General features: G+C 36.5%; 1 protein-coding gene across 2 annotated transcripts; it reads left to right on the top strand.

Moving 5' to 3' along the window:
• The first annotated feature begins 118 nt into the window (after nt 1-118).
• On the top strand, nt 119-22,546 carry sass6 (SAS-6 centriolar assembly protein). Of its 2 annotated transcripts, XM_088927703.1 has the most exons (17): nt 119-292; nt 1,541-1,601; nt 2,098-2,177; nt 2,584-2,688; nt 3,121-3,292; nt 3,956-4,033; nt 5,072-5,191; nt 6,805-6,996; nt 7,383-7,577; nt 8,711-8,800; nt 8,917-9,096; nt 9,336-9,417; nt 12,044-12,180; nt 13,959-14,096; nt 16,251-16,348; nt 16,427-16,521; nt 22,060-22,546. In XM_088927703.1, the coding sequence occupies exons 1-17, from the start codon at nt 228-230 to the stop codon at nt 22,134-22,136; spliced, it is 1,965 nt and encodes a 654-aa protein (XP_088783829.1). In that variant the 5' UTR covers nt 119-227; the 3' UTR covers nt 22,137-22,546. The 2 variants fall into 2 exon arrangements, with proteins under 2 accessions (XP_088783829.1, XP_088783830.1); XM_088927704.1 differs by lacking the exon at nt 13,959-14,096.
• Nucleotides 22,547-22,832: the final 286 nt, after the last annotated feature.

Below are 22,832 nucleotides of genomic sequence, written 5' to 3'. Positions count from 1 at the left end.
GGTTGCTAAGATCACCATGACAACAGTCCGCGCTCCTCCCCAGTAGAAGGAGTACGCTTCCGGTTTCCGGTTTCCGCTTTCATGCTGTAACGGCTATCCGCGCGTCTGAAGCGCCAAACTTAAACTTTAAACTTGGAATGAAAATTACATTATAATTGTTAATATTACCTTTAATTTGAAAAAAAAAAACGTTTTTTAACTAATTGCAATAGGAATATGAACCAGCCATGATGGAATTACTTTTCGATCAGAAGTTGCAAGTCCAGGTGAAGTGCAAAGACTGTGAGGACAGGTAAGATTCCGGCATTGTCTGGTGACTGGCGTTCTACTAGGCTGTGGTGCTGTTGTCAGATTGAGGCTTTTCACCGTAGTGATCGAGCCGTTTCGTTCAACCCTATGCATGTTCAACTACTTTACTAATCCTTTTTTAAAATGGCTTTTCACAGCCGTCGGTCGTATCCGTAGCAGTACGTGCTTCATCTGTCTAATCTGAGTCCCTCCTCTGTGGTTGTTCGTGTGTATAGAGATCAGCCCGATTTTGATTAGAAATAAAAATATAGTTTTCAGAGGCTGAGCTGAAACAATAAGTATATACCGAAGGAAATATGGAAGAATGTACATCTGTGCCCTCCCTCCAAGACCTCACGCGAACACGCGCGTACATGCTTGTGCTGAGACTGAGAGCAACGAGAGCGGTGTCCAGAGTTCTTCCAAACGCTTTATTGTAAGTTCGGATATTTACAAATAAAAACGCAGTTTATTAGGTACATTTTTTTGTCGTTAAAGCAGTCTGAAACCGTCACACTTATCATCAGATATTGTACAGTGTTACAGCAACGATGTTACCATGTCTGCTGGGTATTCAAAGGTGAAGTAATTCCATAAGTAATTATTTCACATGTCCCATTAAAACGTGCTAATTGCACTACATATCCGTAGCATTGCACATTGTTTCTGTGTGATCCATCTCAGGTGTAAAGTGAACACTTCTGACTCCGCCCGGGAATTAAAACACTGAAGCTCGCTACTACAAAAACATAGTATTCCCGAGTAACCAGAAGGGAATAGGTGAACTTTAGCGAATGCCTGCGTTTATATTTGGAGATTAAATACTATTTTTAGACCAAATCTTATTAAAATGCTGATGCTGCTTCTTCTGTGTTATTGTATGTTGTGTGCCCGATGCCTGTGCAAAACGGGCTCCTTACACATATTTAAGAGAATATTCTACAGGTATCCAAATCATTATGTACCATAACTTGTTACTGAACATTTGAGCTGTAGTTTAATTATTTTAGTAACCCAAGAAATAAAACTAACCCTGGAACAGTGAAACTCCTGTACAGTACATTGAGCTACAAGACGAAGGTCTCTTAGACAGCTGCTGTGTATCTTTAATGAAACAAGTAATAGGTTTATTCCATGCTGAAAAGAGAAGAGAGGAAACACAACGTTTTGGCTGTGAAGCCTTCTTCAGGTGCGCACTTTAGGTGTGGCTGACGCAGCCACCCAACTGAACTACGTGTATCTTTAATTGCAGGAGGACCAGTATCCGAATCAGTATTGAGCTGCAGTCAACATCAAGCCCAGTGCACAAAAGAGTGAGTTTTAAATAACATTATTCTTGCCATTGACATCAAGAAACAATAACCATCCCCTCTTTCTGCTTTTTAAGGGCCTTTATGTGAAAGGTTTTAAAATTTAGATACAGTGGTGCCAAATGGTAGTGAGAGTCTAGAGCTAGCTACCCAGTCATGTTGTTGAAGCTACTGCCCTGGTTTCTTTCCAAAAACAGCTGGATAAGATCCTTGGATCAGTTAGCTAGTAATTACCGAACAGGCTAGCCAAATGGCCTCCTCTAGTTTGTAACCTCTATGTCCTTTCTGTGATCAGTGAAACGTCTTCATGGTAGGAAAGGGGTGGGTTTAACACAGAAACAAGTCATAAATAGTTTTACAAGATGTCTTGCCTTTCAAGCAGGAGTCTGATAAGAGTCAGTTGCTGTTGCAAAGAACAACAGATAAAGTCTGATGAGAAATGGAAGTCTATTATCTTATCCCTTATTTTGTCCTTTAATTCCCGTTTTTTTGTTTCCAGGATCTGGCAGTACGGTTGACAGATGATGCTGACCCATATTTTCTTTACAACCTAGTAATATCAGAAGAAGATTTCCAAAGGTTTGTTGTATTATCACAATCTTTACAGTGTAGGACTTCACTGATCTGCACCTCTTCTGGTGGTGATTGTGGAAAAATGGGCATTCAATGTGACAGGAGAAAATAATGGACTGACCGAACAGAATTGATGTGTAGAATTGATAATTTCAACATTAATTTTTTTTTCATGGAAAAACGAAGTAATATGTAACAAAACATTCTGTTTTACAACAAAGTTCTGTTTAATATAAAATGTTTTTTTCTGTCGATTGCCTGTAAGTATGATGCAGCCACAACAGTATTTATTGCTCAATATCCTTTAGTGTGCCTCTCTAAATTGGTAGTTTTCACAGGTTAGATTGTTACAGTTTATGTTTAGCTAAACACATTGTCAATAAAACCAATCATTTTCTTTCTTAATTTATAGTTTAAAAGTACAACAGGGCCTTCTCGTAGAGTTTTCAGCCTTCCCACAGAAGTTCATAGATCTGCTGAATCAGTGTATCGAAGAACAGGACAAAGACAACCCAAGGTGACTGTCCAGTCTCTTTTCTCATTAATAAAATAGTTCCGCTGAGAGTGTATGAACAGGAACAGGATATATCAGACTTCAGAATATAGCAGATATCAAACTATGTAGCTACAGTATCGTGTCTTTTTCACGGTGTAGAATAGTCACCAGTACTCATTGTAAAGATACCAATAATTATTTATTTTTTAATTTTGCAAGATTACTCCCATATCATCTTCTTAAGCATAATTCCTTCCAGCAAGGGTATGAAATCAAAACATGAGCTTAGTCTTATAGTCCAAGAGTGTGAAACCAGCAAATGTGAAAAAGCTGCAAACCATTCTGACAATGTTCAAGTGTACTGGTACCACATATCTGTTGTTTGGATGGTATATTTAATATTGCACAACGTAAATGTTTTACACATTTCTATTGTTTTGTTTCTCAAACTAGGTTTTTACTGCAGTTGGTATCTTCGTCACCAGTATTAGACCACAGTTGTGCCAGTTTAAACATTGTGGAGACAAATGCCTTTAAACACCTCACACACCTCTGTCTTAAACTCATACATGGCACAGATGTAGAAATAAAGAAGTATCTGGCAACCTGTTTATCCTGTCTAAAGGTATGTTCATTTATATTTTATTAATTCATTATTAATAGTATTCAAGAATCAGACAAAAATTAAGTCAATTCACAGAAAAGGAGAGGGACCTGTGTTACCCATGTGTTTTGAGGAAGTAGCAAAATTTTCTGTATAAATTGAATACTTTCTGTCAGAGCATTATCAGTGTTCATTTGATACTGTAAATTTTTATAAAAAGTGATTATTTTGTCTCATCGTCTAAACCTGTTCATGGCCAACATTTTTCGGAAAAGCTCACAGGGTTTCACTTATGCTGAGGGCTCTAAACAGTTTTATTTAAACAGACAGGAGGTCACATGGGCATAGTACCAACAAGCTTTAAAGGCGCTGACAAAGTTAAGTTTCAGCTTCAGAATTGGCAGCAAAACACAAATCAGAGAACACAACTGAAACAATGTGGAAATTCATCTAAATCTGAGAACAGAGGGCATAGCTTTATGAAATGGCTTGTGGGAGTATGGAACAAGCTACCCAGTCTTGTTGTTGAAGCTCATACAGTATGCTGACTTCTGTCATGTAATGGCTGGATGAAATCCTTGGATCAGTTATTCAGTAAATTGACTACATGGTCCAAATCATTAAATTTTGTTTGAAACCATTTTAAGTTCTTACTTGAGAAATACTGTTTCTTTAACTCAACAGGAGGAAAAGCAGTTGTTGGAACAGAAGCTTAAGAGAACTGAGGAAGATCTCTCCAGGCAACTCAGCTATACACAGCAGGTAGCTGTTGATTTGATTGTTTAAATGTTTTAAACATTGCAGTGCTCTAATTAGGGGAAAACAAAAATAATGTAATATGAATTGTGACAATTGATAGATAATCTTTCAACTGGGGAATATAGATTTTATTGTACTTGCAAAATTGCAAGTGGTTAACTTGATGCCTGGAAGTGTGTGTTTGCAAAGAAAGTCAGAAGGCTTATAAACATTTCCTTTGATCAGGCAAATATTTTATGTTTCACAAAAAGGTTTATGGTGAATAAAAAAATATTATATTAGAAGTCTTAATTTGTTTAACAATTGTCATTTTTAATAATACTCAATAATATTTTTTGAGTTTATCTGACCAAAAAGTTTGTCCAATCTCCTGCAGTCTGTTGTATAACCTCAAGTAAACACCCTTCTGTATTAAGGAGGGAGTTAAAAGCTGCAGTTGATGTGATTTATAGTTATGTATATAAATTAGTTCCTTGTTCAATCACAGTGCTACAATAGACAGAACTGTCTTACAACTTGTTCTGTAAGTTTGCACATACTTAAAGGTACGTAAGACTGTTCTACTGCCCTTAGTAGGGCTTATAAGCATTAAACGCCTAACTCTGACCAGTGACACTGATATTTTAAAGTTAACTTCCCACCAAGGTTAATGTGGGGGCTGGAGTTGAATTGAATTGTATGACCTATTGGCTGAGCTCTTCTTGTGGTTTGTTCACAGATATCCATTGGTTAATTCTAAAGTTAAATCCTTTATGTCTGTCTTAATGTGAATTTACCTTATCTGTTGGTTATTTTAATATGTGTTATTGGTAAATTGAGAGCTCTGTAAATCCCTCTTACAGTTTATCGCAGTTATCAATGCCTTTCTTCACAAATAATTGTTTAAGATCTGAACCCACAGTCTACTAGTTACAATTCCAGAGCCCTAACCACTCCTGCATACTCTGTTCAGTGTAGTGTTTAGGCTTTTGAACCAGCATGGCTATAAACATGATCCAGGTACTTATGGAAAACAAATGTTTTCTTATCCTCTCCAATCAGACTTTGTCAGAAAAGAGCAGAGAACTGGACAGGATAAGGAGTGAATGGACATCCCAAACAGCGACCCTGACCAACCAACACTCCCAGGAGCTGACCACAGAGAGGGAGAAAACACTTGAGGTACAGAAACTCAAGAATTACTTTCACCTTACTTTCACTAGGGCTGGATATTCAATATTAAATTCTTGTTTGGAAAAACGTTATAGTCAAATGGGTTACAGCACTGCATCAGTTATTGCGAAACAGAGCTAAATTTATTTTACTTTGCAGTTCATTTCACATTGGAAAGATCTGTTTTGAAAACAATGGTGTTTAGGAAATCCAGCTTGATAAATTTATCAGAACTTACAAAATTATAGAACTGCAATAAATAGCACAAATTACCCAATCAAAAGTTTGTAAATCTGAACCAGTGAGTCAGCTGTCTTGTTAGCAAAAAGGCAATGAGTCAGATTGTAGAGATCATAATGATGAGTGTGATAAGGCTCACCTATCACTGATCTTATAACACAATGAAATAATGCTTCTTAATAGTGCATTTATAATAGTGCATGTTATAATGCATCAGGCTCCCCAAGAACTACGTTAGATGTTATTTTGTTGTTTTGTAGTACAGAACTAGCATTTAGAGGAATGTGTGAAATAAGATTTATTGTGGTAGACAAAGTCTATTACTTAATTTAAGCTACTTTTTATCTGATTGATTTTCATTTAATATTTATCAGTGTGAATTTAAAATGTTAAAGCAGTCTAGCAAAAAAGTATTTTCTGTTCCTTGATCCAGAGTAATTTTGCTTAGGATAAGAATTTTGCAGTTATTAATGAATTACTCCTATAATTATTAAATCATATGACTCTTTTCAGTCAACCTATTAGGCTACAGAAAGAATTAACAAGCAGTTAAATTGATTTTTTAATTTATGTTCTGGGTTTGGAAGTGTCACATTAACTATGTTTTGAACCATGTAATATATCTTAACTAAATCAAGTTTGTGCATGTTTTACAGATGACTAATCTTTCTATTTATATACATTTTATACATTGTTTTAAGAGGTTTATATAGACTTTTGAGACTTTGGGTCATTTAAGTATTTTGATTAAGTTGTGCTTTATTGGTTTAAATATTTTACTTGGCATGGGAATTATTAAAAATCCCACACATTGCCTAAGAATTTGTCAGATGTGTTTCACAATCTGTGTTACGAAGGAAGTTCCTCAGGGTTCTGTATTGGACTTTTTTCCAACTACATCAACAGTGTTGTCCAAGGTATTGTGATAAATGACACTTTTTTGCTCTTTGTCCTATCTGACCGTCTATGATAGTGTGGTTACTCCAGTTGGCATTTACCCTCCTGTAAGGCACTGTGAAGCTCACAGCATGTTGAAAGATCAATTGGTTTGATACCTGGGCAGGTCAGATAACTTTACCAGTTAACCCCAGTACAACAGGATGAGTCTAAAATAATTGTTGGTTATAAATTGTTTAAAAACATTAAAATACATTAAAATCATCTGTAAGAGTTCAGATTAAAAATGAATAGGAATGTAAGAAAAAGTTACTCCTCGCAAAGCTTATTACTGTGAAATGAGAATTTCTCAGGCAATGAGCTACCGTATGTACACAGTTACTAAAGATCAGCATTCTTTTTTAGGAGTCAACAATTTTTGTTCTTTGACATTTTCTGCTCAATTAAGCGTCTCTGGTTTGTGCTCTGTGTACCACTCTGTCCAGGCCCAGATGAAATACCAGCAGCAGTCTGAGCAGCAACGCAGAGAGTTGGAAAGTCTGCATCAGAAGAGCATCCAGCAGCTCCAATGCAGGCTGGCAGAGCTGGAGGTCTCTAACAAAGATCTGATGGAGAGGAAATATAAATCAGAATCTGCCATCAGGGACCTTAAAGCCAAGCTGGTGGGGCTGGAAGATGTAAGAGGAACGCATTTGTGCAAACTTGACTTTGTTTAAAATTAGGGCTTCACATAACTGGTAGCCAGGAAAGGTTTTGAATAGATGCCTTATTTTACGTAATTCGGTTTTACATCTCATCCGAAGGACGATGCTTTTTTATAGTATAGTGTCTCCGTCACTATATAGGGGTATTAGGACCCACTAACACCTCTTCCAACAGCAACCTTAGCTTTCCCAGAAGGTCTCCCATCCAAGTACAGGCCAGGCTCACACCTGCTTAACAGTGGGTTGCCAGTTGTGAATTGCAGGGTGATGTAGCTTTTGTCAGGGTCCTCTCACTTTTGTGAGAATACTGTGATTTTGTTTTCTCATACTTTTCTGTATTTTCTGTCTGCTGACTGCAGGAGTCCCACAGAGCAAAGCAGGAGGTGTTATCTTTAAGGAGAGAGAACAGCACACTGGACTCGGAGTGCCATGAAAAGGAGAAGCAAGTGAACCAGCTGCAGACCCGAGTAGCTGTTCTAGAGCAGGAGATCAAAGACAAAGACCAGCTGGTGCTTCGAACTAAAGAAGTGTTGGAAGCAACTCAGCAGCAAAAGGTGACCTAACTTACAAAAGTTAATCCTAACTGTGATGTCATATTAACTTAAATGATTGATTAACCATTAATGCTGGGAAAAATGTCCAGATAATAAAACTGGATGTTTTTTTTAGTATTCAAACATAAAATGTTAGTTTGTCAAAATTACAGTTGAATGATCATCGGTTTATCTGTGTTATGTGGGGATAAAAATTTCAAGTACTATTATTACTATGGGGAGACTCACTTTAGGTAAATTACAGAGTTTAAAAGTATTTGTTTTCATAATTTTCTGAGGCAATACATGCATTAAATTTGATGAGCTTAATAGGTAGCAAACTATGAGTATTATTTAAGATGCTTTGCCAAACCTTTCCTGCTGCCACTTTGAGATCTTATGGTTTCACCAGTTAGATTTTTTATACTGCATGTAAATATAAATTTTATGTTTGGATTGATATTTGGAGATTAAGTTGGCCAGTTTTTGATTTTCCACTATTTGCTCCTGATAAGCTTCTTGATCACATTGCTCTTGTGATTTGAGTCAATCATGTGATGCGTTCAACACAAGCAGAAAAATGTTTCTGTAAACTTCTGATGTTCTGATGTGGTCTTATTACATTGTAAAGAAGCAGGCTTGTGAATACATCTCTTTTAATCCAATAGAAATATTGCTCTAAACTTCATGACCGTTTTGCCAACAAATACTACTTGTTTACTCTGCATTCGGATTACGTTGGAACATTACTTGGTGAAATGTCTGCTGCGTAACCTGTACTTATTGGCTCATATATTGCATTACAGTGGTCATTATAGTGACTAGTGAGCATGAAGGGCATGGTTTTTACAATTCTTGCAAACTCTCACTCTCGCCCATGGCAAGATCAATGGTTTGTGACAACATAGCGACCATATAGTACTTTCACAAATTTTGGAATTTGTAACATTTTTCTGTGCAGTCAATTAATTTATTTTGTTAACAGGATTTAATAATAAATATCTGACTATATGGTCAGATTGACTATTTAATAATAATGACTAATAGTCCATACTAACTATTCCCTTATTTCTTTAGAGATAGGTCCTCTAGTTTGTTTTTGAAATTGATCTTGCCTACTTAGTAAACAAATTTCTGAATGTTTTGTTTTGAAGATGATCATTGAAGAAAATGCAGAAGAAAGACAACATCATATTGGGAAACTTGAAACAACACTGAAGTCTTTATCAGAGGAGTTAATAAAGGTTTGTGGTGGGCTTGTTTCTTACCTTTTCACGGTTATTTGTCCCGAATTCACATTCTTCTATGAGAGCTATTCAAGTCTCTAATATTATAGGATTTTATTACATTTTTTCCTCAGGCAAATGAAATCATTAAGAAATTACAAGATGATGTGAAGATGCTGGTGGGGAAGTTAAAACTGAAGAACTCAGTAACTGTGCAGCAGGAGAAAGTGCTGTCTGAGACAGAACAGCTCCTGCAGAAGGAGCAGAGAGAGGTGCAGGAGGCACGGCAGGCATTGAAGCAGAGAGACGAAGAGGTGAGCAGGAATCCAAGCTAATGTAACACCTTGCAGTTAGATCTTAAGATCTTAAGAAAGTGGAGTAGAGGGGCATTCTGGGGATTGGCTAGTCCACAGCTAACAGTGGATGAAAGTCTCAGGCTTTGATTGTAACCAGTGACGAGATGTTTTGAAATGCTCTTTTTCTCCTGCCTATACCTTCGATGACCTGCAAGATTCATTGCCAGCTTAAAGGACTAACCTCTCTTATTTTTCAGGTATCAAAACTACAAGAGCAATTGGAAGCAACTGTTCAAAAACTAGATGAAAGCAAAGAACTGCTAAAAACGAATGAAAATGGTATGTGCTCTGTTATATTTATATATAGCAAACATGCTGTTTTAGACAACATTTACACACTGTGCTATTGCTTCAGCTTATTTTGGCATTACTGCGACTGAAAGTTGTAGTTATGTAGATGACGTCAGTTAATCACTTTCTTGAATTACAGCAGTTAAAAATGTCTACAATGACTTTGCTTGTGATAAGGATTACATTCTGCCCGTCTAACCCATTTTGTGCAAGTAACTAGTCACTTACTGATGCAAGTTAGCTGTTTCCTGAAAGAAGAAAGAATATCAGACTCAATAACATGGCTGAGTAGCTTGTTCAATATTCCTACAACCCTCTGTCGAATGAAATGCTTTTGTTACATGTCCTTTTACATGGTTTCTCTGTCTTGTGGATTATTTTTAAAAATCCAGTGGGTTGCTTTGGTCAGTGGCTTTGAAAATTTTGAATACTTGGATCAAATCATAGTTTCCTCTGTTCAAACTTCTCTGTCTGGACTGATTCCAGAGGAACAATATCTTTGTATAAATTCTAAGTGAGGCATTACTAGTGAATATAATTTTTACATAACTTCCCTTGATTTACAGTCTGAGCTTTTAACTATATAGCTTAACATTCTGTTTACCCATTTTAATGCTTTCCCACACTGTGTATAAAACATTTTTTTCATTAATAGTTCCAGAATTTCTTCAAGCTCTGTATTTCCCAAGTTGTATATATCGTTTGTTTTTGCTACCTGCATGTAAAACTCTGCATGTTTACATGTGTAAACATCATCTGCCAGGTGTTTGCCCAGTCTTCAGTTTTATATATTTTTTATTTTCCTTTGCAGTTTCTTATAGTGTTTAGTAATCTTCTACTATTTTGGTACCTGAAAAGTCTAGGTCAGTCTAGGTCTTTGATATGTATGAAGAAAAACAGTGGTGTTAATATTAAATCCCTCTGATACTCTACTAATTACATCACAAAATGCATTCATGACTTGTGTTCTCAGTTTTGAATTCATTAGCCATTGTGTAAAATTAGATGCTGAAGTTAATGGTATAACCCAGTAGGTCTCAAACTTTTTGGAACAAGTGCCACCCCTGATCAAACCAAAGCATCCAAGTACCACCTACTAGTCATCTTCTCATAGGAACCCCAGAAAATCTCAATGACCAACATGAGCACGCATGTGCGCACACACTCACATACACATATAAAAAATATTATAATAATAAACTTTATTTGATATAACACCTTTAAAGGTGGCTTCTCAAAGCGCTTTACAGAATGACAACAGGAACAACAACAATTAAAAATAAACAATAAAAAAGCACCATTTCAGTGAGAGTGGTGAGCCTGTTTAGTCGAGCAAAGCTGATGTGAATTCATTGGTTGAGCCTTGATACAATTCACAACAGTTTAACAGATTTTAAATCATGGCAAAGGCCTCGAGGTGGATGCTGTAGTTCATATCTGGAGCAACCTCTCTAATTCTTGCAACTACACCTCACTGTCGGCTTGTCATTGCTCTAGCACCGTCTGTACAAACTCTGACGCATTTTATCCAGTCGATGCCATTCTCTTCGATAAATTCATTCAGAGGTTGAAATATGTGCTCTTCTGTAGTTCCTGTTGTTAGCGGCTTACAGAACAGAAAGTCCTCAAAGTCCTCATGGGACATGCCCTCAACGTATCTAACGTAAACAAGCAAATTTGCCAAATCTACGACATTTACAGGCTCATCTAATTGCAGTGAAATCATCTGCTCATCTTAACGTGCTCTATCAGAGTACTTTTGATATCATCCGCCATATCAATAATTCTATGGGTGACTCTATCTTTAGGAGGGGGCAGCAGGTCAAGCTGTTTAGCAGCTTTTTCTCCACACATAATACATGTCAGCTCTTTTGTCAAAGGTAAACAAAGTTCTGCACAAGCAGTGTGGGGCTTACCTGTTTTTATTTCATGCACATGGGAGCGAAACACAGAGACGCTCGGTGTATTTTTCTCAAATTAACCTAGAACAGTTCTTAAATATTTTTCTATTATCTATCATGCTTTCCTGTGCTCACAAGATTGCCAGCGTTCATAGTGCGCATTTCTATGCTTTCCTGTGCTTACAACATTGGCATTATTCCAAAATCACGCACATTCTCCTACCTCACTATTTGCTGGAGATAACTTTTTTAAATACAATTGGCCGCTTTCGTTTGTAGCATGCATTCCTATACAATGGCATAGAATTACATTGTAGCTCTTGTGTTCACTCAAGTATTAGCGTGCGCTGTATTGTAGTATGTAGGCTGTGTATTCGACACAAACTAATTTTATTAAAATGGAAAAACCCGTCCGAATTTTTCAGTGCACACAACAAAGTTCCAGGGTCATATGGCGTACCACCTGGCGGCGCTCCGTACCATAGTTTGAGAACCACTGGTATAACCAAATTCTTTTCTTTTCCTGTATGCTGCTTTATTGTATTTCGTAATGGTTTTTTAGTAGTTTAAACAAATGTAAGCAAAAAATGCCAAATGTTCATTACATTTTGTTTTCAAAAGTGGTTGAGATATATTTAACATTCTTAAATTTTGCCTTCATTTTTAGTTTTTTTTACAAAATGTTCACACTGGTTGCTAATTATTTTTTCTAGTTATCACCTGGCTAAACAAGCAGCTGAATGAAAATCAAATTACAAGAAAGCATGAAAATTTAGGGATGTTTGAAACACCGCCTGGAATGACGTCCTCTGGAGGTTTCAGAGCAGGAATTTCATCTCAGAATGTGATGGTAAGCTAAATAACCACAACCACTGATATTTCTTTGAAACGGTGGAGCTAGAGTCTGATACTTGTGGTTTCCTCTTTTCTCAAAGTCTTATGAAGAATATAACTATACAGAATTATTTTTGAGGAACTAGACATCTTCAACTTATTCCATTTTAAAAAATATTCTTTTTACTTAGAAATGTCAGAGCTTAACAGATGAAACAAACTTTTTCAGTTACCAAAACGTGTCTCTGTGACAATGTGTTGAATTGAAGCTCTGAAGACTTTTGGGCCACATGTAAGCAGACCTTGCCTTTAACAAAGTGTTCTTGCTTAGGTGCTTTTTAACAATATACAATAACAATATATATAGTATATACTGATGGAAAAAAGAAACTCAACATTTTCTGGGATGAGAATACTATAGTTATAGCTCATGTACTTTAACAAAAAGTTGTACATTTGTTTTAAGCCCTCTGACCAGAAATACAGCTTGTGCAGTGAGGCATTGCAACTTTCCAGTGACACAAAAGCTCATTAGGTGCACTTTTACCCAATGAGGTCCATGTGGAAAATGCCTGATCAGGTCACCTTTAAAGGCCTTAATTCAAAGTTTAGGTCACTGCAAGAAAAAGGCCACATTTGGTCAGTTTTCTGTGCATTCCATAATGCCTTAGATGTCACCAGAAGAAACAGAGAGGGCCATTGGCATGCTGTAGGCAGGCATGTCATGTGCCAGCATTGCCAGACACTATGGAGTAAGCCCCTCCATTGTGTCCCGACTGCAGAGGTTTCAGCAGACCGGCAGGACAGATGACCGTCCGAGGGTCCGGTTGCCCTCGAGTGACCACACCAGAGCAGGACCGACACATCAGACTGGTCCATCTGAGAGATTGTTTCAGATCTGCCACCCGTACTGCTGCTGATACTGCCAGCAGACACAATGCCCGTATCAGTGACAGTACAGTGAGGCCTCTTGCTGCTGGCCTTAGAGCATGGCGACCTGTCGGAGGCCCTCTGCTCACACCTCCTAGACATCACATGCGACTGGCTTGGGCCAGACAGAGGACTTGTCAGCAATGGCATCAGGTCCTCTTCACGGATGAGTCACTCTTCAGCCTGTTCCATGCAGATGAGAGGAGGTGTTGTGTTTCTTTTTTCCATCAGTATATATGAAAGCAATAGTATTTAAACATAAATTCTCAGAATTGTTAGTTTCTGATTGTTGATCTTAACTAGCACAGTCTGAAATAGAAAAGTGCTTAAAATTAGAAGCTGGAAAGTAATACATTTACATCATTTTTTCTTATCAAAATAGGAAACTGATTTTCTATTTTTAGTTTTAGCTGTACAGAACTATAGCGCCTTGTAGAGCTAAATCTATTTTATTCTGGCATCATTTATTTATTCATTGACCTTATTATAGATACAAAGTCAAATTCATTACTAAAGGTAGCTCTTCATTGTTTCTCAGTTCTGTTTTCTCTGTAGTTTTAAAATTGAAATGCTAAATGATAAGTATATTGCAATAATTTGGAGGATTACAAGCAGTGTATTGTATAGGAATGTTATTTGTAGTTCATGTAGGTAGCTGAGTCAGCATGCATAGACTGCAAAGGAACAAATTAAGGTTTATTCCATGCTGAAAAGGGAAGAAAAGACACAACGTTTAGACTGTGGAGCCTTCTTCGGGTGTGGGAATGTTATTTGTATTTGTTGTACTGTTCCATTGTGGGGAAAAAATAAGTTATTTTTTAAAAAGAAACCTCCTACTTTAATTTTTCCTGTTCTTTCTTCCAGTTTGGCAATCAACCCTTTAACTCTGCCTCAGGAATCAACTACCCTGTTACCTCTACATTAAATTCAAAGCTTTCTTTTCCTGTTAGCACAGGCAGTCGCCCAGCTTTGGCACACCTTAATCAGGCCCCAGGACCAAAGGCAGGCATTTATTTAATTTGTTTGGTTTCCTTGAATTCTCCATTTTACTTAAAGCCTTTTTTTACGTTCAGTGATGTGAAAAGGGAAGAATACGATTCTATGGTTTTACATATTAAGACATATCTGACTTGAACTTGAACTTTATTGCCATATGTAACCGGTACTGGTACAATGGAATTCTTACTTACAGAAAGTAAGAATTCCATTGTACCAGTACCGGTTACATATGGCAATAAAGTTCAAGTTCAAGTCAGATATGTCTTAATATCTAGTTCTAATATGACATTTATCTAGTTCTCACCACGTCCTAACAACAGGTAAAATCAAACTTCATGTGACAAATAACACACACAAATTTTACTTTGTCATTATTTAATAAACAAAACAAGCAGCCAAAATTTGTTAGTCTTGTGTGAAAAAGTAAAAAATGTACAATTCAATAAGATGTGGAACCCCCTTTAGCAGCAATAATTTATGAAGTAAATGTTTCCTGTAAGAGTTTCTGTTTCTCACATCACCGGGGAGAAATTCTGGCCCACTCTTCCTTACAAAACTGCCTCAGCTTGGTGATGTTTAAGGGCATGCGTTTATGCAAAGCTCTCTTTAAGTCCCACCACAGCATCTCAATGGGGTTGAGATCTGGACTTTGACTGGCCTCTTTCTTTACTTTTTCATCCATTCAGTCATAGCTTTATTGGTGTGTTTGGATCATTATCATGTTGCATTATACACTTTCTGCTGAGATTTAGCTGTTGGACAAATAGTCTCACATTTTCTCTAGAATGCGCTGGTATAGAGTAGAATACATGGTGGATTCAACAATTGTGAGGCATCCAGGTCCTGTGGCTGCAAAACAAGCCCAAATCATCAACTGTACCCAAGCACGCATGACAGTTGGTATGAAGTTCTGGTGGCGATATGCAGTGCTTGGTTTTCACCAAACATGTTGTTTTGTATTACAGCCAAACAACTCCACTCTGGTCTCTTTTGTCCAGAGGTCATTGTTCCAGAGCTCTTGTGGAGCAGTGTTCTTTTTGACAAGAAGGGGTTTTCTCCTGGCTACCCTTGGATGAAATCAATTCTTGTTCAGTCTTTTCGTAATTGTAGAATCATGAACTCTATAGTTCACCATACTGACAGAGGCCTGTAGATCCCTGGCTTTGGGGTTCTTTGTGATTCTGGGTAGATTGGCAACCGTCGTGAACTTTCTCTGTTTGTTAATTATCTTTCTCACTGTGGAATGATGGACTTCATATTGTTTGGAAATGGCTTCATAACCCTTTTTCTCTGTGACTGATATCCTCTGAGGCATGCTTTGTTACCACAAACCTGAATGCTCCGGACCAAACTTTTTTCCAGTTGAAGAAACAAAATCAAGACCGTTTCAGATTTTATATAGAGGTGGAAGCACTTCCTGAAGATCAACTAAACTTGTTTAGCAGCACCTGATTCTAATTACCTTCTTAACAGATATGGAAACATTAAGGGTGCATTTTTCATACAAGGCTTCTGAATGGTGGCTGATTTTTTAAAAATAAATAATGAAAAAGTAAAAATTGTGTGTGTTATATGCCACATGAGGCTAGATTTATCTACTGTTAGGACTTGGTGAGGACTAGGTGAAGGTTGGATATTTCTTAATATGTAAAATCATAGAATCTTAAGAGGGTGTACTTTTTCACTGCATGTCTTGCAAAGGTTTAAAGGTTTGAGTGATTTAAATTAATGATCTTTTGTTTCTGCTGTCTTTCATGTTGGGAGATGTTGCTCTTTGTGTATTCATGCAGCATCTTAATTCATAATATGTTAGCCAAACAGGAATTACAAAGTAATGTAATTAGGGATACACATGTAAACGTGTTTTACGGCGGAACAGTAAGCATTCTAAACTGAATTTGAGGTGTATGCATTCAGCAGAAATGTAGCAACACTTCTATTGCGTGATGTGTGTACTAGTGAAGTCTCCTGCTTTAAACTATAATTCAGTATGTCAAGAGGTCTGTCAGAAATATCGCATAGTTCAAATCTAGCTCACCTGAGTTAGAAAATTTTGTTTTATTACTGCTAGTTTTTTTTGGAAAAATATCTTTTCTAAAACAGGAAACTGGTGTTTTCTCTTTTTTTATTGTTGTTTTTCAAACATTTATGTACCAGGTCCAGTTTAATCCAGTGATCTCTAAACCCACCGTGTCACCAGTGGACATGAATTGTGGTAGTCATTCCTTACAGCATGGTTCATCAAATAAAGAAAAGTAAGTGGCACTATGTATTCACAGCATAGGTATCAACACAAAATGAAAAACCTTACACTGTTTTTTTGTTTTCTACAGTGGGGAACTCCTCGGTTTGGAGTCAAAGTATTTAGAGAGACGTGATGATTCTATTCCTTTGCGTGGAATTGTCCACAAAAAGCACCTCAACAAAGGTATGCTACATCCTTTCTTATGTAGAGCAAATCCCCGTATTTATTTTGAATTAAACATTTTTAGAAATCCTTATGACCTATGTGCACTGCTGTCTCCCCAAAAATTCATTTCCACTTAACAGTTTCACTTATACGCATGGGACTGAACAGCACTATTTCTGTTTGTTTCCTGTCACTGGGCTGTCCACTACCTCTCATTTGGTTAGGAACAGTATGTTTTCCATATACCACCAACCGCGTTGAAAACTGCTGAAACTAGTTATGCAGTTATTTGTGTCTCTGTCAAGAATTAAAAGGAGCTTTTCCCATCATTGTGAGTCTCAGTTCCATTTAGAAAAAACTTTGAGTGCTGAGAAGGATGCCTTTTTTTGCCTCACACCTAATTAAAACGGTTTATTTACAGTAATTTAAAACATTTTAATAACGGGGCTTCTGGTGATGTCATGTAAGCAATGGCTGTTTAATTTTTTCGCTCTGTCGGTTATATTTAAAAAAACCCAACAACTTTGTTAAAATCGTGTCTTAAATAATATAAAACAAACACTAAGTGTTGGGTGACAATGGAAAAACTAAGAAGAGGATGTAAAAACACTCAAAACTACTCAGAAAAGGATTTTGAAAAGGAATGGGGAGACCGCAGTACTTCGCAGTTTGAATACAGTGAGGCGTAAGGAGCCAGTCCGGACTCTGTTTTAATGAACTGAGAGATATTAACATAACGTTGATGGACCTTACTGAAGAAGTACAGTAAACAGAACGAATAAGAGGGTAAACGAAATGGAGGAACGCATTGAGCAAACCGAGGTGTGGGGTGAAAAAACAGATGCTGTGGTTTTAGACCTGCTCCAGAAACGGAAGCAGTTAGAGGCCGAAATAACGGATTTGAAGGGCAGGTCGAGGAGACAGAACCTGAAGATCTTTGGAATCCCAGAGGAGAGCGAAGGAGCGTCAATAACCAAGCTTGTTGAAAAGTTTATTAGAGAACGACTTGAATTCCCCCCTGAGATCTATTTAGAGATTGGAAGAGCTCACAGAGCCCTTGCCCCTAAAACAGTGAACCCCCAGTCCAGACCAAGATTTATTGTCATCAGGTTTCTAAGATTTAGAACCAAAGAAGAGGTTCTAACGAAAACCTGGGGGGGAAAGGAGCTGTTCTATGAAAACAAAAGGGTGTACTTCGATCACGATTATGCACCTGATGTTCTTCAGAAACGGCTGGAGTACAAAGAAATCAAAAAGACATTGAAAGAAAAGAACATAAAATTTAAAACACCTTTTCCAGCCAAAGTAAAGGTTTTTTTTTCACTCGGGTGTCGAGACGTATAACTGCCGCGGAAGCTATGAAGACCTTGATGTGCCGAGGTCTGGTTAAGGGTGCGGCCAGAGTGATGGCTGCAGTGAGGTCTGCGAAGGAGCAGGTTAGACAGGGATCCTGGGAGACGCAAGGAGGAGACACTGACAGGGGAACAGTACAAGACGCTCCAGGCTTTCCGCCGCCAAACTTCACTAGATGACTGAGACTGTATTACCTTCCTCAGAACTAAACCGCCTGTTTATCTACGGGATTAATGTTATAATTTACCGTAAGGTTCGACCCCTTTTATTCCCTTCCAAAAGTACTAGATTCAACTAGTTATGAAGTAACTAAGAAATTTATGGAGTTATTTGTGTTTTGTAATATACGTTTGGTTGATGTAGATAAATAACTTAATCGTGCAAGTTAAGATTTAATATAATGTTAGTTTTTTTAACTATAAAAATGTCCTCGTTAAATAAGATCAAATAGATTAAAGACCGAGAGAAGCGGAGAAACATAGTAGTATATTTATTTAGGGGTTCAGGTGGGTAGCTGCGTCAGCATGCGTAGGCTGCAAAGGAACAATTTATAGGTTTATTCCATGCTGAAAAAAAGCAGCTTTTTTCAGCATGGAATAAACCTATTAGTTATTTATTTAGGGTCCTCTTAGAAAAGAAGAGGTTTAATTTTATTCTTGTTCCCTAATTCCCTGAGATTTGTATCGTGGCATAAAGGGTGGGGTTGTATTCTAGACCCCCCCCCACGTGAAGCTTTGAAGTTTAAAGAAAATAAAAGTTGTTTTTTTTTGTTTATTATTGTTTTTGTAGAAAAGTTTAAAATGCCAGCATGGTTGAGAGACTGGGAGGTTTATATGCAGAATTCTTCATCTAAATAATGTCTTCACAAGATATTGAAGTTATTTATTTTAATGTAAATGGTCTACGTAATCCGATAAAAAGAAGTAGAACACTAATAAAAGTTAAGCAAGGTAAGGCCCAGGTAGTGTTTCTCCAGGAGACTCATCTATCTGATGCAGAACATGCTAAATTGAAAAGAATGGGTTTTGATAGAGTGTTCTACTCATCTCATAAAACGGGACGTAAAAGGGGAGAAGCTATACTCATCCCATCAACAGTTAACTTTGAGTATTTATCAGAGATCAAAGACAAAGAGGGAAGATAGAAGACTCTTTAATTACATTGTTTAATATCTATGCACCACCAGGAAGTGATAAGTCTTTTTTTTAAGTGATTTAATAGCTGCAGAAATGGTAGGAGTGCTGATATTTGGAGGAGATTTTAATCTCAATTGAAATCCAAAATTAGATACCTCTAAGAATTGTAAAAGGAAACTTAAAACTTTAGAGAAGTATGTGAATAGATCTATCGAAGATTTAGGCCTTGTTGAAGTATGGAGGGATTTGTACCCCACAGGAAGGGATTATACACATTTTTCTGCACCTTTATAATTCATACAGTAGAATAGTCTACTTTCTTATGTATTAATTAGACAGGTCAAGAGTAAAGGACTGTGAAATTGGAACCTTGGATTTGTCTGACCATGCACCAATTTATCTGACTTTAGACTTAAATGTGGTAAAAAAGAATACTGCTTGGAAGGTGAACTGTAGTGTATTGAATGATAATGATGTTAAAGAGCAATTTATGCATGAGATTGAACAGTTTTTGCAGAATAATGATACAGGAGGGGTTTCTCCAGCAATATTATGGGATACAGTTAAAACTGTACTTAGAGGAAACCTTATTTCCATTTGTTCATTATTAAAAGAAAATAAGACAAGCCAAATTAAAATAATTACGGTCTGAATTAAAAATTATAGAACAAAAACATAAACACCCACTCGTACATTACGTAAACAATTACTGAAAATTAGGGAAGAAATACATAAATTACAAATTATAGAGGTAGAAACAAAAACTAAAATTTCTAAAACAAAGTTATTATGAATCAGGAGCCAAATCAATGAAAATATTAGCAAGACGATTTTGTAAACAACAATCTAAATCAATAATCTCCAAAACGGTTAATCCAGTAACCAACCAAATACAATCCAAATTAAAAGAAATACAATCAATCTTTACAGAATACTTAAAAAACTTATGTTCTAATTCTGAAACTCAGAATAAACAAGATATAGTTCTTTTATTAGAGTCACTTAGCCTGCCAATTTTAAGTGAGGAACAAAATAACATTACCTAGAGTAATAAATGAGATGGAAATGAATAATATAATTTCAGATCTTAAATCTAATAAAGCACCAGGGACAGATGGCTTTCCAAGTGAATTTTATAAGACATTCAAAAAACAGTTGCTCCTGTCCACTTGCAATTGGATAAGAGGTGGAGGGGATTTATCAGCCGCTTGGAATGAAGCTATCATTTCTGATTTCCCAAAAGGAGGAAAAGAAAAACTACAGTATGTGGGTCCAGTTTCATTACTTGATGTAAATTTGGTTAGCTATCAGGGTACAAATTAAATAGAAAAAAACAGATGTTCTATGTTATAATTATAACCCCATAGAACAAATAAAAGAAAAAAAAAGTTAAGTTAGTTATCAACCTCTATTAAGTATTTAGGAGGATATTTGCCAAAGGATTTATCAAAATTATTCAGTTTAAATTTCAGTCCTCTAATATGTAAAATAAAAGATGATCTGGCTGGCTGGAGTCTGCTACCTCTTTCAATGGGATCTAGAGTAGAAGTCATTAAAATGAATATTTTGCCACGATTACTATGTCTTTTTCCATCTCTTCCAGTGGAAATTTAATCAGAAAAGTTTAGTGAAAACTTGGGATTTCAAGATTCATATGGACTGGAAAGTAACCAAGAATTGGGTTTAAAACACTACAGTTGTCCAGGGAGAAGGGTGGATTAGCCCTACCAAGTCTAAAGTCATACTACCAAGCAGCTCAACTTAGAACACTAATATGCTGGTGTGATGGATATTATACTGCAAAATGAAAAGAGATGGAGCCTTTGATTATAGATGAATTTCCAATAAAAGACGGTCCTGGGAGATAGATTTTAAGCAAAAATTATATATAAAACAGCTATACCTTGGATAACGTTACCAATTAAAATTTGGTTTAAGATAATAAAAACCTGTGACTTGGAGATAGAGAGGTAAAACTATTAAGATGGATAGTTTCTGATTCAGATTTCCCCTCTGACACGATCTGACACGATTTAAGATTTGGGCTATGAAAGGGATTATGGCGATATGTAATATGATGAAACGACCATCCGAAAAGCTTTGAAGATCTATCACAACAATATAATCTGGAAAAATGATTTTTATAGATCTTCAAATTAGACATTGCATAAATAGCTGGAGAAAGCAGCCACATATAAAGGAAAGTAATAAATTGCTTGATAATTTTATAGCTGCATATCAGCAAGGTAATTTGAAAAAAATAATATCCAAGCTGTACAGTAGTATTGAATATATGAAAAGACTCGACAGAATATATTAACATAAAATGGGGAAACGAAACCAACACATCCATTTCTATGGATCTGTGGAATTATACAGTACGTGTAGATGTCAACAAGGTTCTTCAAGTTCACAGACTTGGAGAGAGTTTTGTTGGAAGATTTTGACCCGGTTTTTTATCAGCCCTAAAATTCAAGCCAAACAAAAAGGCTGTAGTTCACAATGTTGGAGATTATGTGGAGAACAAGCTGCGACTCATTCACGCATATTTTGGTCGTGCCCAAAAATACACCAATACTGGAAATCTACATATAACTCTTAATAATGTAGTAAATGTGAATATACCATTTGAATTTTATTCAAATTATGTACTTGGGCAATTTCGACTATGATGATATTGAAGTAAAGGATAGTTATACTGTATATTAAGGGTTCTTCTAGCATCTAGTAAAAAAGTAATTGCACGGAAATGGCGAATAAAAGAACCTCCAACACATGAACAACGGGTAAATGTTGTGAATGAGATCTATATAATGGAAAAAAATAACCTTTTCTCTCTGATTGCAGGCAGAGGGGTTTAGCAAATACTGGGAAACATGGATTAAATTAATCTCCCTACAGTAACCTAATTCTAGTTGATGAGAAAATATGCAGTGATATCTATGTGTAGACTTGTTCCTTTCCTTTTCAGAGCTATGCAACATGGCTTCTTATACTGCATATATTTTTCCTTTAGCAGTTGCAGACATGCAATATGATGTTAATACCCTTTTATTCTGATTTGTAGAAGCCCAGAAGCCATCAGTTAATATCGCCCAGCTGCCTCCTACACCTGGATTCTCTGCTTACTTTCCGGGACAGTGAGCCTGCCTTCTGTGTGAGCAGTGTGCAGTTCAGTTTCTCCACCACATCCCGACCAGCATGAACATAAGACCCAAAACCTCCTTATTTTCCAGAAAATAAACCTTTCCTGACCACCTGACACCTTCATGGGTTTAGTGATTCCTCTTTAATTTACATGTTGTGTTTTCTGTGAAGTACTATATTTGATTTATTACCATTAGATGGCATGAGTCTATCCCCAGCAACTTTGATTTTTGTATTATTTGTTTGGAAAGCATAGGATTGTCCCTTATTCCTGCAAACAACCTACTTTTTGATACAAGCTGTTTTTTAAACTTGGCCTAAACTGAAACCATCTATCATGAATTTTTTTCCCTCTACACACACAGACCCTCTCTTGATTATTATAGAAGAGATTATGATGGTAACACTTTGCCTGAGCTTTAACAGTGATTTAATTTCTAATAGTCGTCTCAATTGTTATGGAAATTTAAGGGATCAGGAATTATCTCCTCTTAACCGACCATATAATTAATACCTCTTTACCATTTTTTGGATTTGTTGGTTTTTCCTAACATTGGTGTTAATGTAATTTTTTCAGTATTTAATCCATATTGCATTTGTTTAATTAGGTATGATTTTTGTTCATCTGCATTAGGTTGTCATGATATATCTTGTTTCACATTTAATCCTACACTGACTCAGTGTTCTCTTACA

The sequence above is a fragment of the Atractosteus spatula genome, chromosome 11 (genome assembly GCF_055471065.1).
Source record: "Atractosteus spatula isolate fAtrSpa1 chromosome 11, fAtrSpa1.hap1, whole genome shotgun sequence".
NCBI classification, from domain to species: domain Eukaryota; kingdom Metazoa; phylum Chordata; class Actinopteri; order Semionotiformes; family Lepisosteidae; genus Atractosteus; species Atractosteus spatula.
This window is presented reverse-complemented; position numbering and strand designations above follow the sequence as displayed.